The sequence below is a fragment of the Lissotriton helveticus genome, chromosome 12 (genome assembly GCF_964261635.1).
Source record: "Lissotriton helveticus chromosome 12, aLisHel1.1, whole genome shotgun sequence".
Classification (NCBI taxonomy): domain Eukaryota; kingdom Metazoa; phylum Chordata; class Amphibia; order Caudata; family Salamandridae; genus Lissotriton; species Lissotriton helveticus.
The window spans coordinates 22,625,575-22,649,181 of record NC_136073.1 but is presented as its reverse complement, the minus strand read 5'-3'; the positions used below and the strand labels follow the sequence as shown (position 1 = coordinate 22,649,181).

At 50.8% G+C, this 23,607-nt stretch overlaps 1 protein-coding gene across 7 annotated transcripts in view; it reads left to right on the top strand.

Moving 5' to 3' along the window:
- The window catches only part of GATAD2A (GATA zinc finger domain containing 2A), a 283,083-nt gene that overhangs the window by 117,511 nt on the left and 141,965 nt on the right, over positions 1–23,607 (top strand). For all 7 annotated transcript variants that reach the window (XM_078670402.1, XM_078670398.1, XM_078670399.1 and 4 more), the window contains one exon: positions 16,111–16,376. In XM_078670402.1, coding sequence (XP_078526528.1) covers positions 16,120–16,376 — 257 coding nt within the window. In that variant the 5' untranslated portion in view covers positions 16,111–16,119. Of the gene's footprint in view, positions 1–16,110; positions 16,377–23,607 lie in introns of those variants that run through there.

Genomic DNA, 23,607 nt, shown 5'->3' with positions numbered 1-23,607 from the left:
TTGTGACTAAGAGTGGGTGATTATCCAGGCAGTCCTTAAACCTGTCCTCCGAGGCAGTGGGGTTTGAAGCAGAGCTCTGTATGGTGTCCTGTCCACACACTGACGGGCAGTCCATAACCCCTGTACCTGTGTAGACAGTGGGGTTTGAAGCCGGGGGGAGGGGGGGCAGTTTATCCCTCAGTGTTCCCTTAAGGTTGAAATCTGGGCGTAGGTTGTGCAGGAACAGTTTTCCTGGCTGACGCTCGAGTAATTTTCTGTATTGATAGATTTTCCCTTTAGTCTGGGGGTTGTGTCTCCGCCTGGTGGCATGCTGTGTTGTCTGCCTGCCCCCACGGACTGGGTGGGGTGTGTTTGTTGACCTCCGAGCTCCTCTGCGACTTATTTAGCAGGGCCGTGACAGTTGAACAAGGCCCTCTCCCCCTCCTCCCGCACGGCCTGGTCCCGAAACCTGAGCCGGCCTCCAGGCCTTGGGTGGTTCTGCCTGTACTGGGCCGGTCCCCTCCCCTCTGCCCGGGAAGGGAGCCGCCCCCTGTAAAGTCCACGCAGTGGCGACAGGCGATCCGTGATTCAGAGGTGCTGAGGCATGCCAGCTCCGGGGCCATCTTGAATGGATCCCAGGGACGCGTGGGGGCGGCGTTCTAATCTCGACACTTTGCAAATTACACGTTGTGCAAAGTCGAATGCACAGAGCTTCGAACACAATACACGCCATGCCAGTGGACTTTCGTTTATGGCTTATTTAGTTAACAGGATTATCCCGATGGCATGTGCAGTGCCTGTCTAGGCGCTTTGTTTTCCTGCCTCTCAGACATGTACACATTGGTTGTCGAACTCGCCGATCTGGCCGACATTGTGCGCTTAGATTGGGGTTCTTGTCTGCTTTTGCTTGGACACATGTAGGTCGCGTGTCGCCCAACATCGGCGCATTTGTGTTTGCATGTGTGTTGAGATCATCCCTCTCGACAGTGCAGCCTGGGCTCCACTCTGTTCATAGGTGCACCGTGGCCCATGCCATGAGGGGCACCCTAGGCCAGAGGGTTACAACATGCCTCTGCTCTATAGGTGCGAGCGCCGCTCTGCTGCCTCCTCACGACGATCATCATGATATCATGATCGAAAGTGAATTTTCTGATGTTAACAAAGGGCACAATTGCCTGTCAAAAGTGTGCTTTTCAGTTGCAACCATCGGGCCTTGTGAGAGAACGCCTCCTGGGCACCATGGCTTGTAGTGATTAGGGGTGGGCTAAATACTCCTTTCCGCCCGCAAAATTGGCGTAATTTTGGCGACTACACGTTACCCTTGTAATGCAGAGTTCCTGCCAATTACGGCAACCACAACATGGTGGAATTTTTCGTTGCACGCAGCTCCAGAATGGTAAGTTGGTGAGCTCGAGTGAGATTTGACGTCCCGTAGTGTGATTTCCGGTTGACTTGGATGAAGTCCGCTGAGATTTTTCTAACACAGGTGGTTGCGACTGTTTGCGTTCAGAAGGCTGATGCTTGAGTAGGAAAATTAACTCGAGCAGCAGCAAAATCAACTCGATTAGCTGCACCCTTTGGCACGCCGCATGGTGCAGCTCGTAATGGTTTTTCAGAGTGAAACGTTCTCCCAGCACTAAATCACAGCGCAAAGTGTCAATTTCCGCCCATTGACGAAACTCTGTGGAATCTCCCATAGTTTTGATGTAACTCCCCAGGAATTCTGCAAAGTCAAATTCTGCGAGTTCTGCCCACCCCTATTGAGAGGCAGGGTGGGGGGCATAGATCAAGGAAATCAAGGGAATCGTTTTGTTATGTTTTATTTTTCTGGCTAACATATCTCTCCTAAGGAAGTTGATGACAACCGTACATTGTGTTCATGCACACAACACGCACCTCTGCACTGACACTACCAACAGCACTGTAACCACATATCACATAAACTATGCCACAACGTGATGATCTGGGCGCTGACTCTCAGCCGCCACGATCACTGAGCCCTCCCCTGTCCGTGATATCGTGGAACGTGAATGGACTGGGCACAAGATCAAAAGGGGGATAGTTCTTCAATATCTAAAACAGAAGGGCCCCACGGTGGCGTTACTTCAGGAGACACATTTGGTGGGCAGGGCCTGTAAAGCGCTGGACCGCTGGGGATTCAAAATGGTAGCCCATGCAGAGTTCACATCTGGGTCCCGGGGGGTGGGTATCCTGGTGCATAAAAGCTCTCCCTTGGTGATAAAGAGGACTTGGACTGATGACAAGGGCCGCTTCGCCGCATTGTCATGTCAATGGGAGGGACGGATGTATAACATGGTATGTGTATGTCCCCCGTCGCTTCATCAGACAGCCTTTCGGGATCTTGGGAGGTTCCTACTGGACCTTCCCGACGGGGAACTGATTGTAGGCGGGGATTTTAAAGCAGTGATAGACGCTACTCCGGACCGAAGTCCGCCCAGAGAAACAAATCGGTCCAATCAGGCTCTGAGGGAATTCCTAGACGCAATCGGAGTAACTGACATCTGGAGGGTTAAGCACCCTACCGAACACCAGTACACCTTTCACTCTGGAGTACACAACAGTCTTTCCCGAATAGACTACATACTCACTCTAGCGATAACCCCGGAAAGGGTAAGCAAGGTGGAACACTTGCCAAGAGGCATCTCAGACCACTCGCCAATACAATTCATATACACCGCACGGATTCCTGGCAGGAAAATAATTTTCCCACTCTACCCGGGTTATTTGAAGGACCCTAAGATTGCCAAGGCCCTAGCGAATTCCACTGAACAATACTTTGCCGAAAACACCCAATCAGTGGAATGCCCGGGCATTTTATGGGAGGCATACAAGTCAGTAATTAGGGGTCAAGCCATCTCTGTCATTATCAGACACAAACAAGAACATAGGAAGAATCTAGACACCCTAGAAGAAGCAGTGCAGAGGGCGGAGGTGGCACATGCTGCAAATCCTACTGATACCACAACGCAAACCCTGACGTTAGCAACCCAAGAATTTAGAGCTTATGCATGGGAAACAGCAAAAAACAGACACTCCGATACCCTACATAGACTGTATGAATTGGGTGATAAGACTGGAAGAATGCTTGCGTGGTTGGAAAGACGAGAGAAGGCGAATAGATGGATTGCCCAACTGATGTTAGATGACGGTACTATACCGACTGGTCCCCAACTCATAGTAGAGGAGCTAGCAACCTATTATGAAAAGGTTTATACACCGCATGCCACTGCCACATGGAGGAAAACATACAGTTCCTCCGAGATATAAAAATGCCTACACTACCACCGGAGGCCATGCAAGAGCTGGAAGCAGACTTTACGGCCGAGAAATTGGGGGTGGCACTGACAGCGCTTCACACGGGAAAGGCAATGGGGCCTAATCGTTTGCCGGTAGAACTATAGAAAAAAGTGGCAGGCAAAATCACGCCCCATCTCAACAATATGTACAATGAAAGTCTAGAACCAGGGATGTTACCCGAAGACCAAAGATTGGCCACGATTGTGGCAATACACAAACCAAGTAAACCTGCGATGGTTAGCTCTTCCTAGCGCCCATTATCCCTATTAAACACAAAAGCCAAGTTAATGGCCAAGGCATTGGCACTCCGATTGCAGCCACACCTTAAAACACTGATTACCCAGACCACTCTGGATTTATGCTGGGACGCAACACATCCCTTAATTTATGACGCTTGCATGGAGTTCTGGCTCGGATACCAATGATCCGAGAAGATGCGGCCATCCTCTCATTGGATGCCACGATGGCATTTGACTTAGTGGAATGGCCGTTTCTGTTCGCAGTACTCCGAAAGATGGGGTTCGACCCAAAGTTCTGCGAGTGGATCAAATTATTATACACAGCTCCTTTAGCGCAGGTGGTAGCAAATGGGCGTATATCACGAGAGTTTACATTGGGGAGGGGGACGAGACAGGGTTGTCCGCTGTCTCCGCTCCTCTTCGCACTAATACTGGAACCACTTGCGGCATGGGTAAGGCAGGATTTGTCGATCCGTGGGATGAAATGGGAGGCGGACTGGGAAGACCGGATTTCGCTTTACGCAGATGACGTGTTAATATACTTAACATCACCGGCAAGATCCCTGGTATTCTTGCTGGACATCTTTACAGCATACAGGACAGTATCAGGATACACTATTAATTGGACAAAATCACTGCTCTATGTGTTACATGGTCCTACTCCCAGCTCCCCCAAGGGTGTGAGTTACAAATCGCGACCAGAGGATTTAAATATTTAGGCATATGTTACCCCACAGGAAACTATTTTCATGGAGGAAAATCTGATGAGGCCTCTGGCAAAATTCCGGGCAGATGTTAAACACTGGAGATCCCTTCCGTTGACGTTACTGGGGAGGGCGGCACTTTTCAAAATGCTGGCGTTGCCGAGGTTCCTCTACGCCCTTCAGAATACCCCATTTCCCCCCTCTTACTTAAAAGCAATTGAGGCCGAAGTATCCACACTGCTGTGGGATGGGAAATCGGCCCGCATAGCACTAGCTGGTACGATGGGGGAATCGCATCACCAAATATTACATTATACTATTGGGCCTCACAATTAGTGGTGATCAACCAGTGGCTACACGTCCCGCAGGATGAACCAGCATTCAGAATAGACAGATGCCTCCTGCCCGTAGATCGTCTGATGAAAGCCCTTTACACCAATAAGAGAAGAAGCACACTTGCGGGACGGACGGCGCACACGATTAAAATATGGCACACAGTGCGCTGGGCTGGGAAGGAGTCCTGACACAAGCCACCCCACTCTGGGAGACTCGACGTTTGGGCACCTTGGCCAACACTAAGGGCTTCAGACAATGGGACCACATTGGCATTACAATAATAGGTGATATATGGGTGAAGGGGCAGGTCCTTCCCTTTGCAACACTGCGTGGAAAAATACGGAATGGCGGAGACAGAACTCTATCGGTATATTCAAATTAGACGCGCGCTCCGGAGCGTTATCCCCCCCGGATACCCAACTAGTTGATACTTCGCCCTTAGAAGACAGACTCCTCACGGACTATATGGACAAAAAGGCCATCTCCCAGACGTATCGTAAGCTGGTTAATAACCAACCAGACCCCACGGTGACACTGAAAGAGAGATGGCAGGCAGACTTAGGGGACATGGAGGAGTCAGACTGGATGGATGCACTAGCGTCGGCCTGGGAGGCTGCGATACCATCTAGGCTAAAACTCGTACAACTCAAAGTGTTGCACCGTATATATTATCCACGCACCACATTACACAAGCTTGGACATACCCCCGATCCACTCTGCCTCAGAGGTTGTGGGCACACTGAAACATTTGATCATATATGGGACTGCCCGCTTATACAATCCTATTGGGAACGGGTAATGTCTGAGATCTCGGAGGTGGGGGGGGGGCAGAAGTCCCGCTAGATCCCAGATGCTGCCTCCTGAATGTTTGGCAACCTACTGATTTAAATTTGGCGCTACAGAACTGGGCCACGCTAGGGACAACAATAGCCAAGCGAAATACAGCCAAGAACTGAGGGTCTGGGGTGCTACCTGCACACCAACAATGGGAAAAAGACATGGATGTCGCAATGGTGGCTGAAAGGTCGGTTTACACCCATTAGGGGGTGTCCCAAAAAATGGTCCAGAATATGGGGAAAGTGGAATGAATTCCGGGGGAATATATGTGAGCCTCCACAAACTGACTCAACCCCCGAAGCAAGCCCGTGAACGTAGGAAGGGCCACGTATGGTGAAATGTGGATATGGATAAAGGAGGTTGGCAATGGGAGGGATGATATGATGGTAGTATTACCTGTTGTGGTGAAGGTTTCTAAGATATGATGCAGTTGTGGTGTGTGCCGTACGATATGATATGTACAACTTAACTTCGGATGGAGATGTTTAGTGTTTATTGTTCATACGGATGTAAATGACAACGCAATAACAATAAAATGTTTTATTTAAAAAAAAAAAAACTGGGATGTTAATCAGTCACCTTACAGGTGTTGACTGATTGAATGGTGACTTGGATGTCGAAAGGGGGCGAATTCCTCTAATGAATGATTGTCATAGGTAGGTTGTTATGAAGAAAGATCTCCAGTGGCAGGCGACCTCTAAGGAATGGTCACCAAGGGAATTTTTTATTTTTATAAATCGTTGACTTGTGACTGGAGCAGCTTGAGAGCACGGAATGAGGCTAGGATAATAGCGATACTGGAGTACCTCTCCCCCAATCATTAGTAGAGTATGAGCAGGGGGTGGCTATGCAGGATCTAGGTGTTCACTCTTTGCTAATTTACTAGACTACATATGTAGTTGTTTTGACACCCTCCCTGGCACTGTCCCATGAAGAATGGACACGTTTATTTGAATTCCTTTTTTGGGTCTCGCTGGCAATGCATCCTGCAAGGATGCATGTGTCCAGCTGGAGACGTATAGCGATCAGTCTGGGGGGAAGGAGGACAAGAGGGTGCGCGAGCTTTTTCAGGCTGGATTCGTTCCGCCCTCCCATACTCCCAGCCTAACGCGCATGCATGCATGCACACAGACAGACACACACACACACACACGCGCACACGCACTTACACAGACACGCAGGCACCCAGACAGGCAACCCCCTCCTCCTCCCCCACAGTCACACACGCATACACACAGACTCCAAGACGCACGCACGCATGCTCACACACATACACAGCCCGCCGCCGCGCGCGCACACACACACACACACACACACACACATGCCCCCTCGCAGGCCAGCCAAGCCCCACTCACCGGCAGCAGGACTCTTCCTCCCTTCTTCGGCACCGGGGCGCAGGGTAGGCTCCTGCCTGCTCCGGTGCTGCAAACAATCGCGGCTCTTCCGGCTCTTCCGTGGGAGGCGGGGTAGGCTCCTGCCCTCCTACTTCCTGTTTCCGGTTGTCCCGCCCGGCCTGCCTGACTTCCTGGTCGCAGGCCGGCGGCATAGCGCGGTTGCTAGACAGTTACCATATATTAAGAATATTTGACAGGAACAACAAATTCTTCATGGAATGAAGAGCACTTAGCAAGAAAGGACATTAAAATAAAATGTTCATCGAAAAACGTATTAAAAAAAGTAGGAGAAACATTGGATACATTTATCAATACACTATTTGAATAATAGCAACAATAATAGGTAGCATGTATCTATAGCGCTTTTTGAATACTTTGTCGCACTGAAGCACAGAGAGCATGCTTCATTACATTTAGTTTATGTTGTGTTCTGTGTGCTCCTCTTGCTTTGTCTTTCCAGTTTGTTTTTTCCTGTCCGACACTCAGGATTCTGAAGGTCTAACGTGCAATGTAAAGAGAGCTGAAAACCATTCACGGATACTTCAGAAATGTGCGCGAATCCGCGGCCTTCAGGAATTGTGTGTTTATTTGAGATCAAACAAGCGCAATTATTTGTCAAGATAACAACAATCTGAGTTGTCGTGCGTCGTGTTTGTACGGATGGAAGTTTACGTTTCGGCCACTTGAGATACATGTTTGCGATTGGTTAAGAAGGAAGAGGTCACCTGTGAACAATGCACCTGCGGCGATAGACATCTGTCGGCGTGTTTACCGAAACCTATAAGATCTAAAGCTTTCTCATGTACAAATATCTGTTTTGTGTTTGCTGTATCCTGCCACCTGAACTGTTATTGTGAGTGAGGAAACAGGGCGCATTCGTAAATCCCAGTGTATTTGTCGTCTGAAATGCGTCTGTTTGGAAAGTCCAAAGTCTCCAGATAAGACTGCAGCCCTGCCTGCCGCCTTTCCTTTTTGGGTCTCGCTGGCAAAATGCATCCGCAAGGATGCATGTGTCCAGCTGGAGACGTATAGCGATCAGTCTGGGGGGGAAGGAGGACAAGAGGGTGCACGAGCTTTTTCAGGCTGGATTCGTGTGCGCGCACGTTCCGTCCTGCGCCGCCCTACCATACTCCCAGCCTAACGCGCATGCATGCACACAGACAGACACACACACACACACACACACACACGCGCGCACACGCACTTACACAGACACGCAGGCACCCAGACAGGCAACCCCCCCCTCCTCCTCCCCCACAGTCACACACGCATACACACAGACTCCAAGACGCACGCACGCATGCTCACACACATACACAGCCCGCCGCCGCGCGCGCACACACATGCCCCCCCGCCCTCGCAGGCCAGCCACAAAGCGAAGCCCCACTCACCGGCAGCAGGACTCTTCCTCCCTTCTTCGGCACCGGGGCGCAGGGTAGGCTCCTGCCTGCTCCGGTGCTGCAAACAATCGCGGCTCTTCCGGCTCTTCCGTGGGAGGCGGGGTAGGCTCCCGCCCTCCTACTTCCTGTTTCCGGTTGTCCCGCCCGGCCTGCCTGACTTCCTGGTCGCAGGCCGGCGGCGTAGCGCGGTTGCGCTTCTGGGATGCCATGTAAGTTATGTAAATACAAAACATATTGCATTACAAATGCTATAGGTATCACATTTGCGAAAGTTATAACTATTGGCATTGTAAATGACAAAGCTATTAATTTAGCTATTTAAAAAAAAAAACATAAATAAAAACTTTGCCATTTACAATACCAATAGCTCAAACTTTCCTAATGCGAGACCCATTGCATTGCAAATGCTTGTTCTTGAGCACCGCCAGATTGGGAGGGTTTCCAGAATTGAGAGCCAATGCCCAGGGGACCTCCTCGGGCGGGATCACTGGGGGCAGGTGAGAACCTGGGGAATGAGGACTGGGGGGCAGGTTACACCCTAGTGACGGATCACCAAGGGTGGGTGACTGCCTGGGAGGTGTTACTGAGGGAAGGTGATGATCTGGAGGAAGGCTCTCTTGAGGGCGGGGGACCAACCTACCCAACCCCAGTCGGGAAGTTCTTGAAAGGAAGGTGAACGAACCTTACTCCGAAAGAATGGTCTGACCTCTACGGAAGAATCAGTTAAAATGACTAACCGGTGTGGTCTTAGGGTACCCGTTAAGAAAATGGCACTGATGGGACCACTAATCCAGGGGTGCATCTCGATGGACGTCATCAAGAATGATGGCGTGGTCTTCAACGAGTCACTTCAGTGAGGTATGATGTTTCGAAGAGGCCCCGACCTCACTCGTGTGAAAAGCTGTATACCAGGAAGCAGCAAGGCCGGGGTGCATCAGCAGGTCAGCCGCTGTGCTCTTTTGAAAGCAGTGCCCCACAAATGAAAGATGCCGGAAACCTAGTTCTTTTAGCTGTCCTTATATTTTGTCTTTGTAAACAAGATGTGTACTGCATTTAAGGGATGAGTTTCTGTTGTGCCGACGTCTGCCTCCCTTATAATTTACATTTCTCACTGAGGCCCGAGAATATTAGTTGCCGAAGATTACAAGCAGGGGCTGCTCGCTGTGTTAAAAGCCAGCTTCGCGGTGGGCCTGTGGCTCTGGCGTGCCTTTTCGTTCCTTTCCTGCCTTCTAAACTACTCTGCTCACTCGCCCCGGCTGTCGCATTAATATTCGTGTCTTGCTACAGTCGGCTGTTTCACCTCTGCTCAAGTTCTCCTCGTTTTCTTTACACGTCGATTCATTTACATCCCCCCTGGGGCTGTTTGAACGTGCCTCCCACCCGGTGCAGTGCGCACTGTAGAGGGACAGTGCGGCGCACCAGGGGTTAAGGGCTGCCATTTTGTTATGTAACTCCCTTAATGGACAGATCCGTGAATGGCACCAAAATGGCAGGGCTTAACCCTTTGTGCGTCGCACGGATCGGCCTAGGAGACGTCAGCGAGCAGGCTGGAGTGGACGTGGGCCGAGGGGGAGGGTGCAGGGCTGCGTGCAGGAAGCAGCCTGGCATTCCAGCCTGTCACCTGCATGCAGCCACGTTCACTGTCATTCCTGCCTCCCCACCCATGCACCCCTGGGGTTTTTTTAGACTCTTTTCATGTCATTCGTTTGTGTGGACTTAGAGCATCTTAATTCGAGGTTTTAATACAGTTTGAGATTTTTAGCCAAGAGCTTTTTTAATTTTGCAAAAATCTATATATAGAATATACTTGTAGGGGCTTTCAGCCAGCCCCCTTCATAGTCTTCTGTTGTGCTGGACACATATGTATTCCATCCACTGCAGCATGGTCCGGTCAGGCCACTAAAGTGACTGTCTAGACTGGCTGACTTCACTTTGAGCAGGTCTTAATTTCATAAGAAGCACATCCGAAAACCATACAGAAAGTAGAGGCTACTATGGGAATGTGTGCTGTTAGAATGTGTTGACTGAAAATCGGCAGCCCCCCAACAAAGTTTTTCAAAAGCTATGCCAAAGCTTTGGCAAAGCCAAAAGGCTCTCAGCCAATGCCACACTTATTGGCTTAGACATTTCTGGTTTTAGGATGATTTGTAGTTCTAATCTTGTCAAACCCTGGGCTCCTGGTTATTCTAGTTGGCCCTGCTTCCTTTTGTTTTGTGGGGCAATGGCCCTGCTTCCTTTGGTTTTGTGGGGCGGTGGCCCTGCTCCCTTTTGTTTGATGGAGCGGTGGCCCTGCTTCCTTTTGTTTTGTGGGGCAGTGGCCCTGCTTCCTTTGGTTTTGTGGGGCGGTGGCCCTGCTCCCTTTTGTTTGATGGAGCGGTGGCCCTGCTCCCTTTTGTTTGATGGAGCGGTGGCCCTGCTCCCTTTTGTTTTGTGGGGCGGTGGCCCTGCTCCCTTTTGTTTTGTGGGGCGGTGGCCCTGCTCCCTTTTGTTGTGTAGGGCGGTGGCGCTGCTCTCTTTTGTTTTGTGGGGCGGTGACCCTTCTCCCATGGTAGTTGTGTGATGGACCCGGCTCCTTTGTGTGTTAAGATGGACACCTGGCTCCATTGCCCCTGGTGGTGTGTGACGGGAATCTGACTCCTTTGCGTATCGTTGGGTGTGATGGGAACCAGACACCGTCAAACTTTTTGGTAAGGGGCAGTGGAAACCTGGCGTCTTGATGCACTGTGGTTAGGGAGGTGGGAACTTGGCTACTTAATGCATCGTGGTGAAGGAGGTGGGAACCTGGCAACATGGTGCATCGTGGTGAGGGAGGTCGGAACCTGGTTACATGGTGCACTGTGGTGAGGGAGGTGGGAACCTGGTTACATGGTGTACTGTGGTGAGGGAGGTGGGAATCTGGTTACATGGTGCACTGTGGTGAGGGAGGTGGGAACCTGGCCACTTGGCGCATCGTGGTGAGGGAGGTGGGAACCTGGCTACATGGTGCATCACGGCAAAGGAGGTAGGAACCTGGCTACATGGTGCATTGTGGTGAGGGAGGTGGGAACCTGGCTACATGGTGCATCGTGGCAAAGGAGGTAGGAACCTGGCTACATGGTGCATCATGGTGAGGGAGGTGGGAACCTGACTACATGGTGCATCGTGGTGAGGGAGGTGGGAACCTGGCTACATGGTGCATCGTGGTGAGGGAGGTGGGAACCTGGCTTCTTGATGCATTGTTGTGAGGGAGGTGGGAATCTGGCTACTTGGTGTATTGTTGTGAGGGAGGTGGGAATCTGGCTACTTGGTGTATTGTTGTGAGGGAGGTGGGAATCTGGCTACATGGTGCATCGTGGCAAAGGAGGTAGGAACCTGGCTACATGGTGCATCGTGGTGAGGGAGGTGGGAACCTGGCTTCTTGATGCATTGTTGTGAGGGAGGTGGGAATCTGGCTACTTGGTATATCGTGGTGAGGGAGGTGGGAACCTGGCTACATGTTGCATCGTGGTGAGGGAGGTGGGAAACTGGCTACATGGTGCATCGTGGTGAGGGAGGTGGGAACCTGGCTTCTTGATGCATTGTTGTGAGGGAGGTGGGAATCTGGCTACTTGGTGTATTGTTGTGAGGGAGGTGGGAATCTGGCTACTTGGTGTATTGTTGTGAGGGAGCTGGGAATCTGGCTACTTGGTGCATCGTGGTGAGGGAGGTGGGAACCTGGCTACATGGTGCATCGTGGCGATGGAGGTGGGAACCTGGCTACATGGTGCATCGTGGCGATGGAGGTGGGAACCTGGCTACATGGTGCATCGTGGCGATGGAGGTGGGAACCATGCTCCTTTGCATGCTCTGGGGGATGCACATATGTTAATCTTCAAGTTGTTGGCCTGCCTGCTTTGCTTTTGTCCATATGTGCCTGGGGGCCCATTCTGATTATGACGGCACGTTTGTCCGTATCATATGTGCAAGTCACTTTAAACCCGTAGTCTTGAAGTAGGTGCCGCCTAACGAACGTATAGACACTGGATACCTTTGGTAATGAGCTCTGCTTTCATACAAATGACGTGTGTGTGTTTTGTGAATCATTAGGACAGGTTGGTTTCCCGATGATCCGAGGGCAGGCTCGGTGACCATTTTCTCCCCTCCATCCCCCACACTGATCCATATGGTACGCCGATCGATCACGGGGAAGGACTTGGTAAAAACTTGTCTGCGGGTGTCTTTGTTGCCCTGACTGCTGATGTAATGAATCCCTGGCACCTGGTCTGCCAGTGAGAATTGATCACCAGGGAAACTAGCAGTGTCCCTGCAAGGCTCCCAGGTTGGGCACCTCCATCCACTTGGACATGGGGGTACGGGGGTGACACCAGGTAGGGGATAGTGGTTTTTTCATTGCCGATGCAGGATGCTGGCCTACTATGTCATGCTGGTTGCATGACCGTCTCTGTCTGTGTTTTCATTAGGTTGGGTTACTTTTACACATCGTAGTCATTTAGGGTTTCCCGGCTGTCTTCACCGCCCCCAACCCCCCCATCCACCTCATTGTAGCAGTGAAGAGAGTGCTCTACTTGGTAGGGAATTTTGTTTTCTGGTTGGCATGCTTCTACATAGCTTGTTTTGCATGCAGTACAGCCACTGGAGCGTGCCCAGATTTGTTTGACCGTTTCATCCCAAGAGTCTGTTAATGGGATCAATATGCAAGGGTCCTTGTAAGGTATGAGATGTGCACCTTTATTTGCTGGTCCTTTTACCGCAGCCACCACGATCTCCAGGGGCCGAGCATGGTTTTTATCAAGCGCTCCCCATGGAAGTTTTTCTAAAGCCAGTGCACTGTCCGTCACCATCAAGCCGCCAAATCCCCAACCCCTAGTGGAGTTGCAAGAAAGTTGTAAGCCCTACAAATGTTTGCTGTGTGATCGGCTGTAAGGTTGCCTGAATGTAGTACAGGACTGTTCAGCATAATGGATTTGAGCTAATTGTATAATTTATGTATTTGTTGTTCCTTGTTCATTTGCAATGCTCTTTGCGTCGTCGAATTTCAGACTCCATATTGGAAATATCACTGACACTACCAGTATACCTAATGACATATTCAGTGACAGGCCAGATGTTACATGTACCTATTAGAACCCAGGTAGTACGGAGTATTATACATTTTTTTTCTGATGCGACATGTCTTCCACATTGAGATGTCAGTGGTAGCGTTTAAAAGGTCTTTTTGTCTTTGAAGTCTGCCTTGAGCCGCCTTCCCCAGGCCAGCTGATTAAGAGCGCTTCCAGGGCGGGAAAGAATCGCTCGTTACAGTTTGCGTCCTTCTCGGAACCCGTAGTCCTTGCCAGCAAGCGGCAGACGCTGCAGCTACATGGCAACAAAAGGAGCCTTGGGAGTGGAGTGTCCTTGAGCCTAGAAGGGGGGCTCTGACATGACCCTGAAGCCAGTGGCCTTTCTGCTGATGCATTGTACTAGTGTCCTCCACATAACAAAAAGAAGTTTGTGTGAGATGATCTTTACTGCAGTGGTTCTTAACCCGTGGTCTGGGGGTCCGAGAAACCCACTCGGGGGACGCGAATGCTAGGAATATTAAACAGTAACCGATTAATGGTGCATATATATCACTAACGAACCCAAATTGAAACTGGTAAAAACTTCTGTAAATGTAAAAGCATTTGAAATTGGAGGCAAAAAATTAAGTTGGTATCCTCAGATTGATTTGTGGGGGCGCATCAAACAGAATATAGTATGGGAACAGTGAGTGACCTCAATGGATTTTAGAAAAACACGAACCTTTGCATTCAGATGACAATTTTTATATATTTTTTAAATAAAATGTTTGAGAATGCAATATTTTATCATTTGTGTATTTATTTTATGAATGCTTGCTTCTGTGTTTTTGGTTTTGCGGTTCAAATCCACGACCCAATGCTTATGAAGGGGTCCCCGTTTTCTAGTAATGACTTAGTGGGGATCCTTGCATTCCAATAAAGATTCAGTGGGGATTCCCGGGTTCCAGTAATTATCAAGTCGGGGTCCACAAAAGTCAGAAGGTCAAGAGCCACTTTGTTACTGTATCTTCACCGAACATGGATGGTTTGCTGAGGAGGACTTAAAATGACTACTGTTAGGACTCAAATAGTGTTGTGCATGAGTGACTTTGTGTGAAGCTGCAGGTGCGAGTCACATAACCCCTGACAACTGAGCTACCCACAGGACTTCAGGCACCTGGTCTATTGTCATTACTTCAAGGCATGTGCCTGAATAACGTAACCCACTCTTCAATGTGTAAGTGTACAGTTTATGGTCTCAAGATGTCCCCTAAGTGAAGGACTTGTATGACAAGGACCTGGGAAAATGAAGTGGCGTAAGGTGCATGTGAAGAGTTCTATCCACTAGAACAGGAGATTTTGGTAGCCATGTAACAGTCGTTCCCATGGGTCGTCTACTCTGAGGGCGGTCCCATAGATTGTCTCTGCTCAGAGAATAGTCATTTCCTTGCACTGTGTGCGCTCAGTGACAGTTTGTGTATATAGTCTGGCTGCTAAGGACCTGTCCCATAAACTTGTCTGCACTCCATTGCAGACCGTTCCTTTGGCACTGTGTGTTCAGTGACTGTTAATTCCCATGATGTATCTTCTCTGTTGAGGGCTGTCCCATAGGTTGTCTGTGCTCAGTGGATGGTCACTGTCTTGCACTGTGTGCACTCCGTGATGGTTTGCTCCCATGATCTGGCTACTCTGTTAAAGACTGTCTCATTAACTTTCTGTGATCAGTGAACTGTCATTCGCTTGGCATTCTCCGTGCTTGATGACTGCTTGGTCCCATGGTCTGGCTGCTCTCAGTTGAAGGCTTGCACGTGTTACACTAGTATATATGAGGTAGAGTTTCTCTGGGGTGGAGGAAACCAGCTTTGGGTGGCAAGGTGTCTGTTGTTGTGATTCATTGGCACAAGGGGGTTGGTGATGAGGAACGGCGGGACTGATGGTGAAGGAGAGTCTTGTAGAGTTCTTTTGGTAGGCATATTGAGTGTGGCGGATGAGGGAATGTTGCCTTGCTGAGGGTTAACTGCATTGACCTCTTGTCTGCCACTGGAGGTGAGTGGCTCTAGCGTTCTGCACTGCTATCCAGGCAGGGGTCAAGTGGAGCGTTCACTGTAGAGATGGGGCTACTGAATCGGACAATCTAAAACCGAACGAAATGGCTGTCTGGGCTCCAGTGTGGTGCCTTTGCGCATTCAGAATTTCACGAGTGGGGGAAATGGGTGAAAGTGTCGTATTGGTGCCCAGTGCACCTGTGCTGTGTGTGGATGAAAAAGCCACCATCTGAAAAACAGTCCGGGCAGGGGCAGTATTATAGGGTCTGTTCCAACTTCAGCATTCCTGGTGCCCATCGCTGATTCACAGTAGGACGGGCGCGTGCATGCCTCAAGTCAAGCAGATAGTACCCCTTCCCTCTGTAGATAGTACCCCTTGCCTCTGTAGATAGTACCCCTTGCCTCTGTAGATAGTACCCCTTCCCTCTGTGTCCCTTGTTCACATGCAGGCTCTACGTTTTCTTTTTCAGCTGTTCTCTCATATTAATTTTGGTTACTTTTTTAGTTCTCATGTGTCTGACTCCACATTTGACGTGCATGTTTTACGCAGACTTTTATTTCGTATTGTTCCACCATTCATATTAGCATGAATCAGACTATTTGTTTTCGTATTCACACAAACGGTTTAAAAATTTAAAATTGTATGCTAACCAGTACAAGCACCACGACTAAAATGTAATCAGCCAGTCCAATTGTTGACCCTTCGTCCCTCCCCGATCCGCAGCACTGTGTAATGACGCTGTAACAGTGGTAGTTGGCGCTATATTGGTAAATTTGAGCAGTCTTTTTCACAAGTGTAGTGTTATGTTTTTAGTAACGTCTCTTATGTTTGCATCCTAGACATCTATCATGACTGACGAGGCGTGCCGGACAAGGAGTCAGAAGCGGGCTCTCGAGCAGGATCCCCCCATAAACAATGTGGACAATAAGAAAATAAAAATGGAAAAAGGACTAATAGACCCCAAAAGTGAAGGGGAACATTTCATAAAGACGGAAGTTGGGACAGGGAGAACGCTAGGGCTATCGAGAAGTGAAGATTTGAACTCGTCGGTGAAGGCGGAGGAACTGACGGGAGATGAACCTGTGGACATGACGAGTTCAAAAAAGTAAGTTCATTGTTCCAGACTACTTTTCCAGCCTCTATAGTACTGTGCCCAGACCGGTGGTTCTGTGTGACTAACAGCTTATCCTTGTCCCTTCTATATGTGGGGTGTACAAGAGAGATGCACCCATTCTGAATATAAGGTGAAGGAACTAATGGATTTAAAGATGGAGAACAGGAATTGAGTGCTGGCAAAATGTTAGCTCGATTTTTCAGCCCATAGTGTGTCAAGCTGTTGCTGAATTAGCTTCTGGTGATTGAAGAGAAAATTAAAATAGTGTTCTTTTCATCCAGTGGCACCACATGCACCCTTGGAATGACACAGTAGCGGGAATATATGATGTTTAACGGTTAAAACCCAACTTGTATACAGTGTGTTACACCTTAGGATACCCTTTTTAGGTCAGACTCGTCTTTGCCTCTGTCTATAGACCTATAGTTGGCAATTCTTTCAAATATAAATGATGGGTGGTCTTGGACTTTGCCAAGGGTAGTACTTTTCACTCTTCTCGTGACGTTGGCGGTTTAGTGTATTGTTAATCCATTTTATAGTGCTTGCATTTCAAAGTACGAGGAACTATTTTACATCTAAAAAAAGGCAATCCTCTGTTCTTTCTCATACATGCATTCTATACAGAACATAACTGGTCTGCATTTCTTGTTAATATTTTTATCGACGTCATTACCAACACAGTTACCCACCTCCACAGCATTTGAGTGTGCTTTAAAAACCGACCTGTTTGGAAGCGTGCACAGGATCAAGAAATTCAATGAAGTGGAAATAAGCGACTAGCCCCAGGGGTCCATATTGCACTAGTGCCATTTGGGTGCAGCAGGTATGCGCTTCTGCTGACTGCTTTCCGGGGGCAATGTTGATGCTTCCGCTGCTCTTCTGTAATACAGATCATGCCAGGCAAATGTAGCGACAATGCGATCTCAAGGGTGTGTTCCCTCATTTGCATGGTGACTTGAGCCTATGCCAGTGAGGGAACCCTTTGGGTTTGTATCACGCTGTATTGAACACAGGCGCACACTCAAAGGCGCATTTAGGTGGTGCATTCACTGTGCAGAGAGTGCCGCTGAACGGTGGGGTTCCACGGACACCCCCAGGCGTCTCCCTGCAGGTGGGTGCAGTCACTTAAAGAATTCACCTGCATGCTGTCTGCAATCGGATGAGTGAACCGGCTGCTTCAAATGGCAGATACACTTTTCACTAATATGCTGCCAACAGAGCAATGCATGCACTTGCTTTTTTGGTAGACTGGGCAGCGCTGCGAGCCATGCTGTATTGGAGTATGGAATAGAAGCCCCACCCACTTTCCGCCCGTATTTTTCTTGTGTTATCCTTCGTAAATGCTGGCTCATGATTAGTTAATAGGCTTTTAGTCCCTCCTTAGTACAGCCATGTCTTTCTTCATAACCTCCAATGAGGATTGGCCCTTTTACTTTGGTTGTTAATCGGTCAGTCTTTTTAGGTTTTGCCTAGCAATGCGTACGAAGTACGCATGCGCTAGCAAAACCTCTTGAGTTCTATGTCGGGTGATGACCCGCCTCTGTCTATCATTGGCTAGCTCCATAAATGGAGGCTAGCCATTGGGAGACAGAGGCTGTCAATCGCGCTTTCTCTTGAAAACGCGATTCAGGGGCGTTTCTGGTGCTTTTTTTAAGCCCCGCCCCTTTGTCCCGGGCCGCGCTGCGATTGGCTGCCGGCCCGGGACACCCCCGTGACGTCATTCCCGGGCCGCGCTGTGATTGGCTGCCGGCCCGGGACACCCCCGTGACGTCCGCCAATCACAGCGCGGCCCGGGACCTGACTTGTTTTTTTTAGCCGTCTCTCTCCCGCCCGCCCACTGTCCGTGTTCGATGCCTTCGGGTAAAGTCCGCCTCCTGGGAGCAGTCCGGTGAGTTTTAAAGTTCTCCGTGTCCCTCCTCCCGCCGTCCCCCCTCCCGCTCTCCCCCCTCCCGCTCTCTCCCCTCCCGCTCTCCGTGTGGTCTTGTCTTCCTCCCGGAGCCTGGTAATGAAAGCCTAAGCAGTCCGGTGAGTTTTAAAGTTCTCCGTGTCCCTCCTCCCGCCGTCCCCCCTCCCGCTCTCCCCCTTCGTGGTCGCACTTTGATTCCAGCAATGTAAATAGGGGGCATGGCTGAGGACTATCCAAGGGGGCCTTATGGGCAGTAATTTAGATTGGTGCAGTTTGGATTAGACGAGTGCCTGGTCTGCGGCTGAATTGAAAGTATCTCAAACGAGAGGGGTATGGATGACAGGGGTATGGCTGAGAATGTAGCAGCGATTCAAAGGAGATGTTTGTAATTTAATTAAGTGCTGGTTACAGGAGAAGGATAAATGCGATTGTGGTTCAGCTGAGAGTGCTTTACATGAGTGTGACTAGGCCGAGAGTGGCTTCGATGAGTGCGGTTTGGGTTAGATGAGCAGTGGTTCGGAGGAACGGGATTGAGGTGTGACTGAGAGTTGTTTACATGAGTGCTGTTTAGTTACACGCAACCTCCGATCTTCACCCCCGCCACGGCGCCTCAGATGTGGTGCTGACATCACATTCCTCCAAGCGCATTCCTGGCCCGTGCCTCCGGGGCACTGTTTTGGAGTTGAGCTCTGGCCCAGTTAGATTTCTGTAATTGGCAGGGCTCGCCGGAGAATAGGAACAGAGAAGTCTTTAAATCAACACCACATTTCGGAATACTACTCCCTCTGTCCTCCTCCTCCGGCGCTGGCTTCAGCTCCGCCCCGGGCCGCAGGGATGGGGGCTGTGGGACCCCCGCACTCCCCCGTCTGAGAGCAGCTCTCCGAGTCTCTCTGTCTCTCTCATACACACGCCGTGCTCTGTCTTCTCTGTCTGCCTCGGTGTTTCTCCGTGGCTCACTCGTTCCCTCGCACTCTCTTAGTCTTAACCCTTCCCTCACCCTGTCTCTCTGTGGCCGCCCCTCTCCGCTCCTCTCCTTCGCCAAGGCCCTCCCGCTCCTCTTTTTTAATGCTTTTCTTATCTGTCTCTTTCTCCCCTCGGTGCCCCTCTCTCTTTCCCCGCCCGCCCCTCTCACCCTTGCGCTGTCGTTTTCCTTCTCTTCTTGTTGCTCGCTCTCCCTTCTTGCTCGCTGCCGCCTGTCTGCCCCTTCCTCACTGTCAGTCCTGGCGCTCTGCACACTCTCCCCTCCTTCGCCCCAACCGACCTCCTTCTCACTGTCCCTCACTCTCTTCCTAGTTCTCGGTTCCTGCCCCTCACACTGTGCCCTGCTGCCCGAGCACCGCAGGGGGCACAGACAGGCACGGCATGGGGGCATGACTGGATACTGCACGGGGCACGAACTGTCAGCATGGGGGCACGGACTGGCACAACACGGGGGCACGGACTGGCCCCGCAGGGGGCACGGACCGGTACAGCATGGGGGCACGGACCGGTACAGCATGGGGGCACGCAGGGGGCACGGAGAGGCACAGCAAGGGGCATGACCGGATACTGCACGGGGCACAGACCGGTTCAGCATGGGAGCACAGACAGGCACAGCATGGGGGCATGGCCGGATACTGCGCGGGGCACGGACTGACACAGCATTCGGCCACGCACTGGCACAACACGGGACACGCACAGCATGGGGGCACAGACTGGCACAGCATGGGGCATGGCCAGGTACGGCACGGAGGCACGGACTGGCAGAGCATGGGGCATAGAAAGACAGTGCACAGGGGCGTAGGCAGGCGCTGGATGGATTCATTATCAGGCAGTGCACAGTGGCATGTACAGGCAGGGTACAGGGCCGTGAGGAGGCACTGCAATGATACATTGTCAGGCAGAGCACAATAGCATGCGAAGGTAGTGCACAGGGGTGTGGGCAGGCAATGCATTGATACATTGTAAAGCTGTACACAATGGCATGTAAGGTCAGGGGCTAGACAGGCCCTGCATGTGCACAGCAACGTGGGCAGGCACTGCATTGAATCATCGTCAGTGCACAGGGTGTGAGCAGGCGCTGCAACGATACATTGCACACTAGAGTATTAAAGGGCTGCTGAGACCCAGAGATGCTGTTGTGACCAGGTTATGAAGGCACCTAGAAGGCCAGAGTCAAACAAGCAGACCGTGGGCACCCAAAAAATGCCATTGCAATAGAAAACTCGATCATAAATTGCTCTTACAATAGTGGAAAATCTGCCAGAATGGCGCATTTACCACCGCAGGAAAGGAGCATTGCGAGGGCCGTCCGTGCAACATGCAGTGAGAAAATACAAGCTCAGGAGTGTGTGAGTTTTTGCAAACATTTTCCAAACTGTTTGACCATCCTAGAAGTGGGCGGATGGATGAGTGGGCGGATGGATGAGTGGGCGGATGGATGAGTGGGCGGATGGATGAGTGGGCGGATGGATGAGTGGGCGGATGGATGAGTGGGCGGATGGATGAGTGGGCGGATGGATGAGTGGGCGGGCGGATGGATGGATGGATGAGTGGGCGGATGGATGGATGGATGAGTGGGCGGATGAGTGGGTGGATGGATGGATGGATGAGTGGGCGGATGGATGGATGGATGAGTGGGTGGATGGATGGATGGATGGATGAGTGGGCGGATGGATGGATGGATGGATGAGTGGGCGGATGGATGGATGGATGGATGGATGAGTGGGCGGATGGATGGATGGATGAGTGGGCGGATGGATGGATGGATGAGTGGGCGGATGGATGGATGAGTGGGCGGATGGATGGATGAGTGGGCGGATGGATGGATGAGTGGGCGGATGGATGGATGAGTGGGCGGATGGATGGATGAGTGGGCGGATGGATGGATGAGTGGGCGGATGGATGGATGGATGAGTGGGCGGATGGATGGATGGATGAGTGGGCGGATGGATGGATGGATGAGTGGGCGGATGGATGGATGGATGGATGAGTGGGCGGATGGATGGATGGATGAGTGGGCGGATGGATGGATGGAAGAGTGGGCGGATGGATGGATGGAAGAGTGGGCGGATGGATGGATGAGTGGGCGGATGGATGGATGAGTGGGCGGATGGATGGATGAGTGGGCGGATGGATGGATGAGTGGGCGGATGGATGGATGAGTGGGCGGATGGATGGATGAGTGGGCGGATGGATGGATGAGTGGGCGGATGGATGGATGAGTGGGCGGATGGATGGATGAGTGGGCGGATGGATGGATGGATGAGTGGGTGGATGGATGGATGAGTGGGCGGATGGATGGATGGATGAGTGGGCGGATGGATGGATGGATGAGTGGATGGATGGATGAGTGGGTGGATGGATGGAAGAGTGGGTGGATGGATGGAAGAGTGGGCGGATGGATGGAAGAGTGGGCGGATGGATGGATGAGTGGGCGGATGGATGGATGAGTGGGCGGATGGATGGATGAGTGGGCGGATGGATGGATGAGTGGGCGGATGGATGGATGAGTGGGCGGATGGATGGATGAGTGGGCGGATGGATGGATGAGTGGGCGGATGGATGGATGAGTGGGCGGATGGATGGATGAGTGGGCGGATGGATGGATGAGTGGGCGGATGGATGGATGAGTGGGCGGATGGATGGATGAGTGGGCGGATGGATGGATGAGTGGGCGGATGGATGGATGAGTGGGCGGATGGATGGATGAGTGGGCGGATGGATGGATGAGTGGGCGGATGGATGGATGAGTGGGCGGATGGATGGATGAGTGGGCGGATGGATGGATGAGTGGGCGGATGGATGGATGAGTGGGCGGATGGATGGATGAGTGGGCGGATGGATGGATGAGTGGGCGGATGGATGGATGAGTGGATGGATGGATGGATGAGTGGATGGATGAGTAGGTGGATGGATGAGTGGAAGGATGAGTAGGTGGATGGATGAGTGGAAGGATGAGTAGGTGGATGGATGAGTGGAAGGATGAGTGGATGGATGAGTAGGTGGAAGGATGAGTGGATGGATGAGTAGGTGGAAGGATGAGTGGATGGATGAGTAGGTGGAAGGATGAGTGGATGGATGAGTAGGTGGAAGGATGAGTGGATGGATGAGTAGGTGGATGGATGAGTAGGTGGATGGATGAGTAGGTGGATGGATGAGTAGGTGGATGGATGAGTAGGTGGATGGATGAGTAGGTGGATGGATGAGTAGGTGGATGGATGAGTAGGTGGATGGATGAGTAGGTGGATGGATGAGTAGGTGGATGGATGAGTAGGTGGATGGATGAGTAGGTGGATGGATGAGTAGGTGGATGGATGAGTAGGTGGATGGATGAGTAGGTGGATGGATGAGTGAGAGGATGGATGAGCGGGAGGATGGATGAGCGGGTGGATGGATGAGCGGGTGGAAGGATGAGCAGATGGATGAGTGGGCGGATGGATGTGTGAGCGGATGGATGAATAGGTGGAAGGATGAGTGGATGGATGAGTAGGTGGAAGGATGAGTGGATGGATGAGTAGGTGGGCAGCTGGAGGGAGGGACGAGGGAGCGGATGTATGATGAGGTCGGCGGGCGCCTGCTTTGATAGATGAGTGGGTACTGGAATGGTCAAGTGGGCCGCTGGGTGGGTGAATGAAGAGATTGGCAAGCGCATGCGTAGATAGATGAGCGGGTGGATCAGTGGCTGGGTGTTCAGATGGGTTAGATGAGTGGTTGAATTTGCTATTGTAAATGACAATGCAATTTATGTTAAAAAAAACATAAATAAAAATAATGTCAAGAGCAATGCCAATAGCTCTAACTTTAACAAAGGCAAAACCATTGCATTGTAAATGCTTGTTTAGTCTGTAAGCACTATTTTCTTTAAGTAGTTTCTTCTTCTGCAGGTACCATGTGCTTTCCTCCAACATTCGTCTCGACATGCACGATTTTCACTTTCTAAGCAGCCTTGGATAATGGCGGCCTCTTCTTTGCATAGGTCTCGCCTTTACAAGAGCAAGAGCTTGAGCTATTGGCACTGTACATGGCAATGTCTTTTATTTGTGTTAATTATCAAAATATATAAATAAAAGGCATTGCCATCTAGTAGTGAAATCGGCCGGTAGCAGGCAGGATCATTCCCGTTCCCCTTTTTATAGATCAGGACAGCTACTGTGTCCGACCTGGTGTCGGTGAAGCCAATTTTATTTGAGGAGTTCAATACTCTAGTCAGCAGGGGTGCCCAGAGGTCAGGTACACTCTTAAATACGTCAATTGGGACGCAGTTCGGCCCTGGGGCCTTACCCGCCGGGCTTTCTGATAAGGCCTTGATCACTTCTTCCAATTGAAAGTGAATAC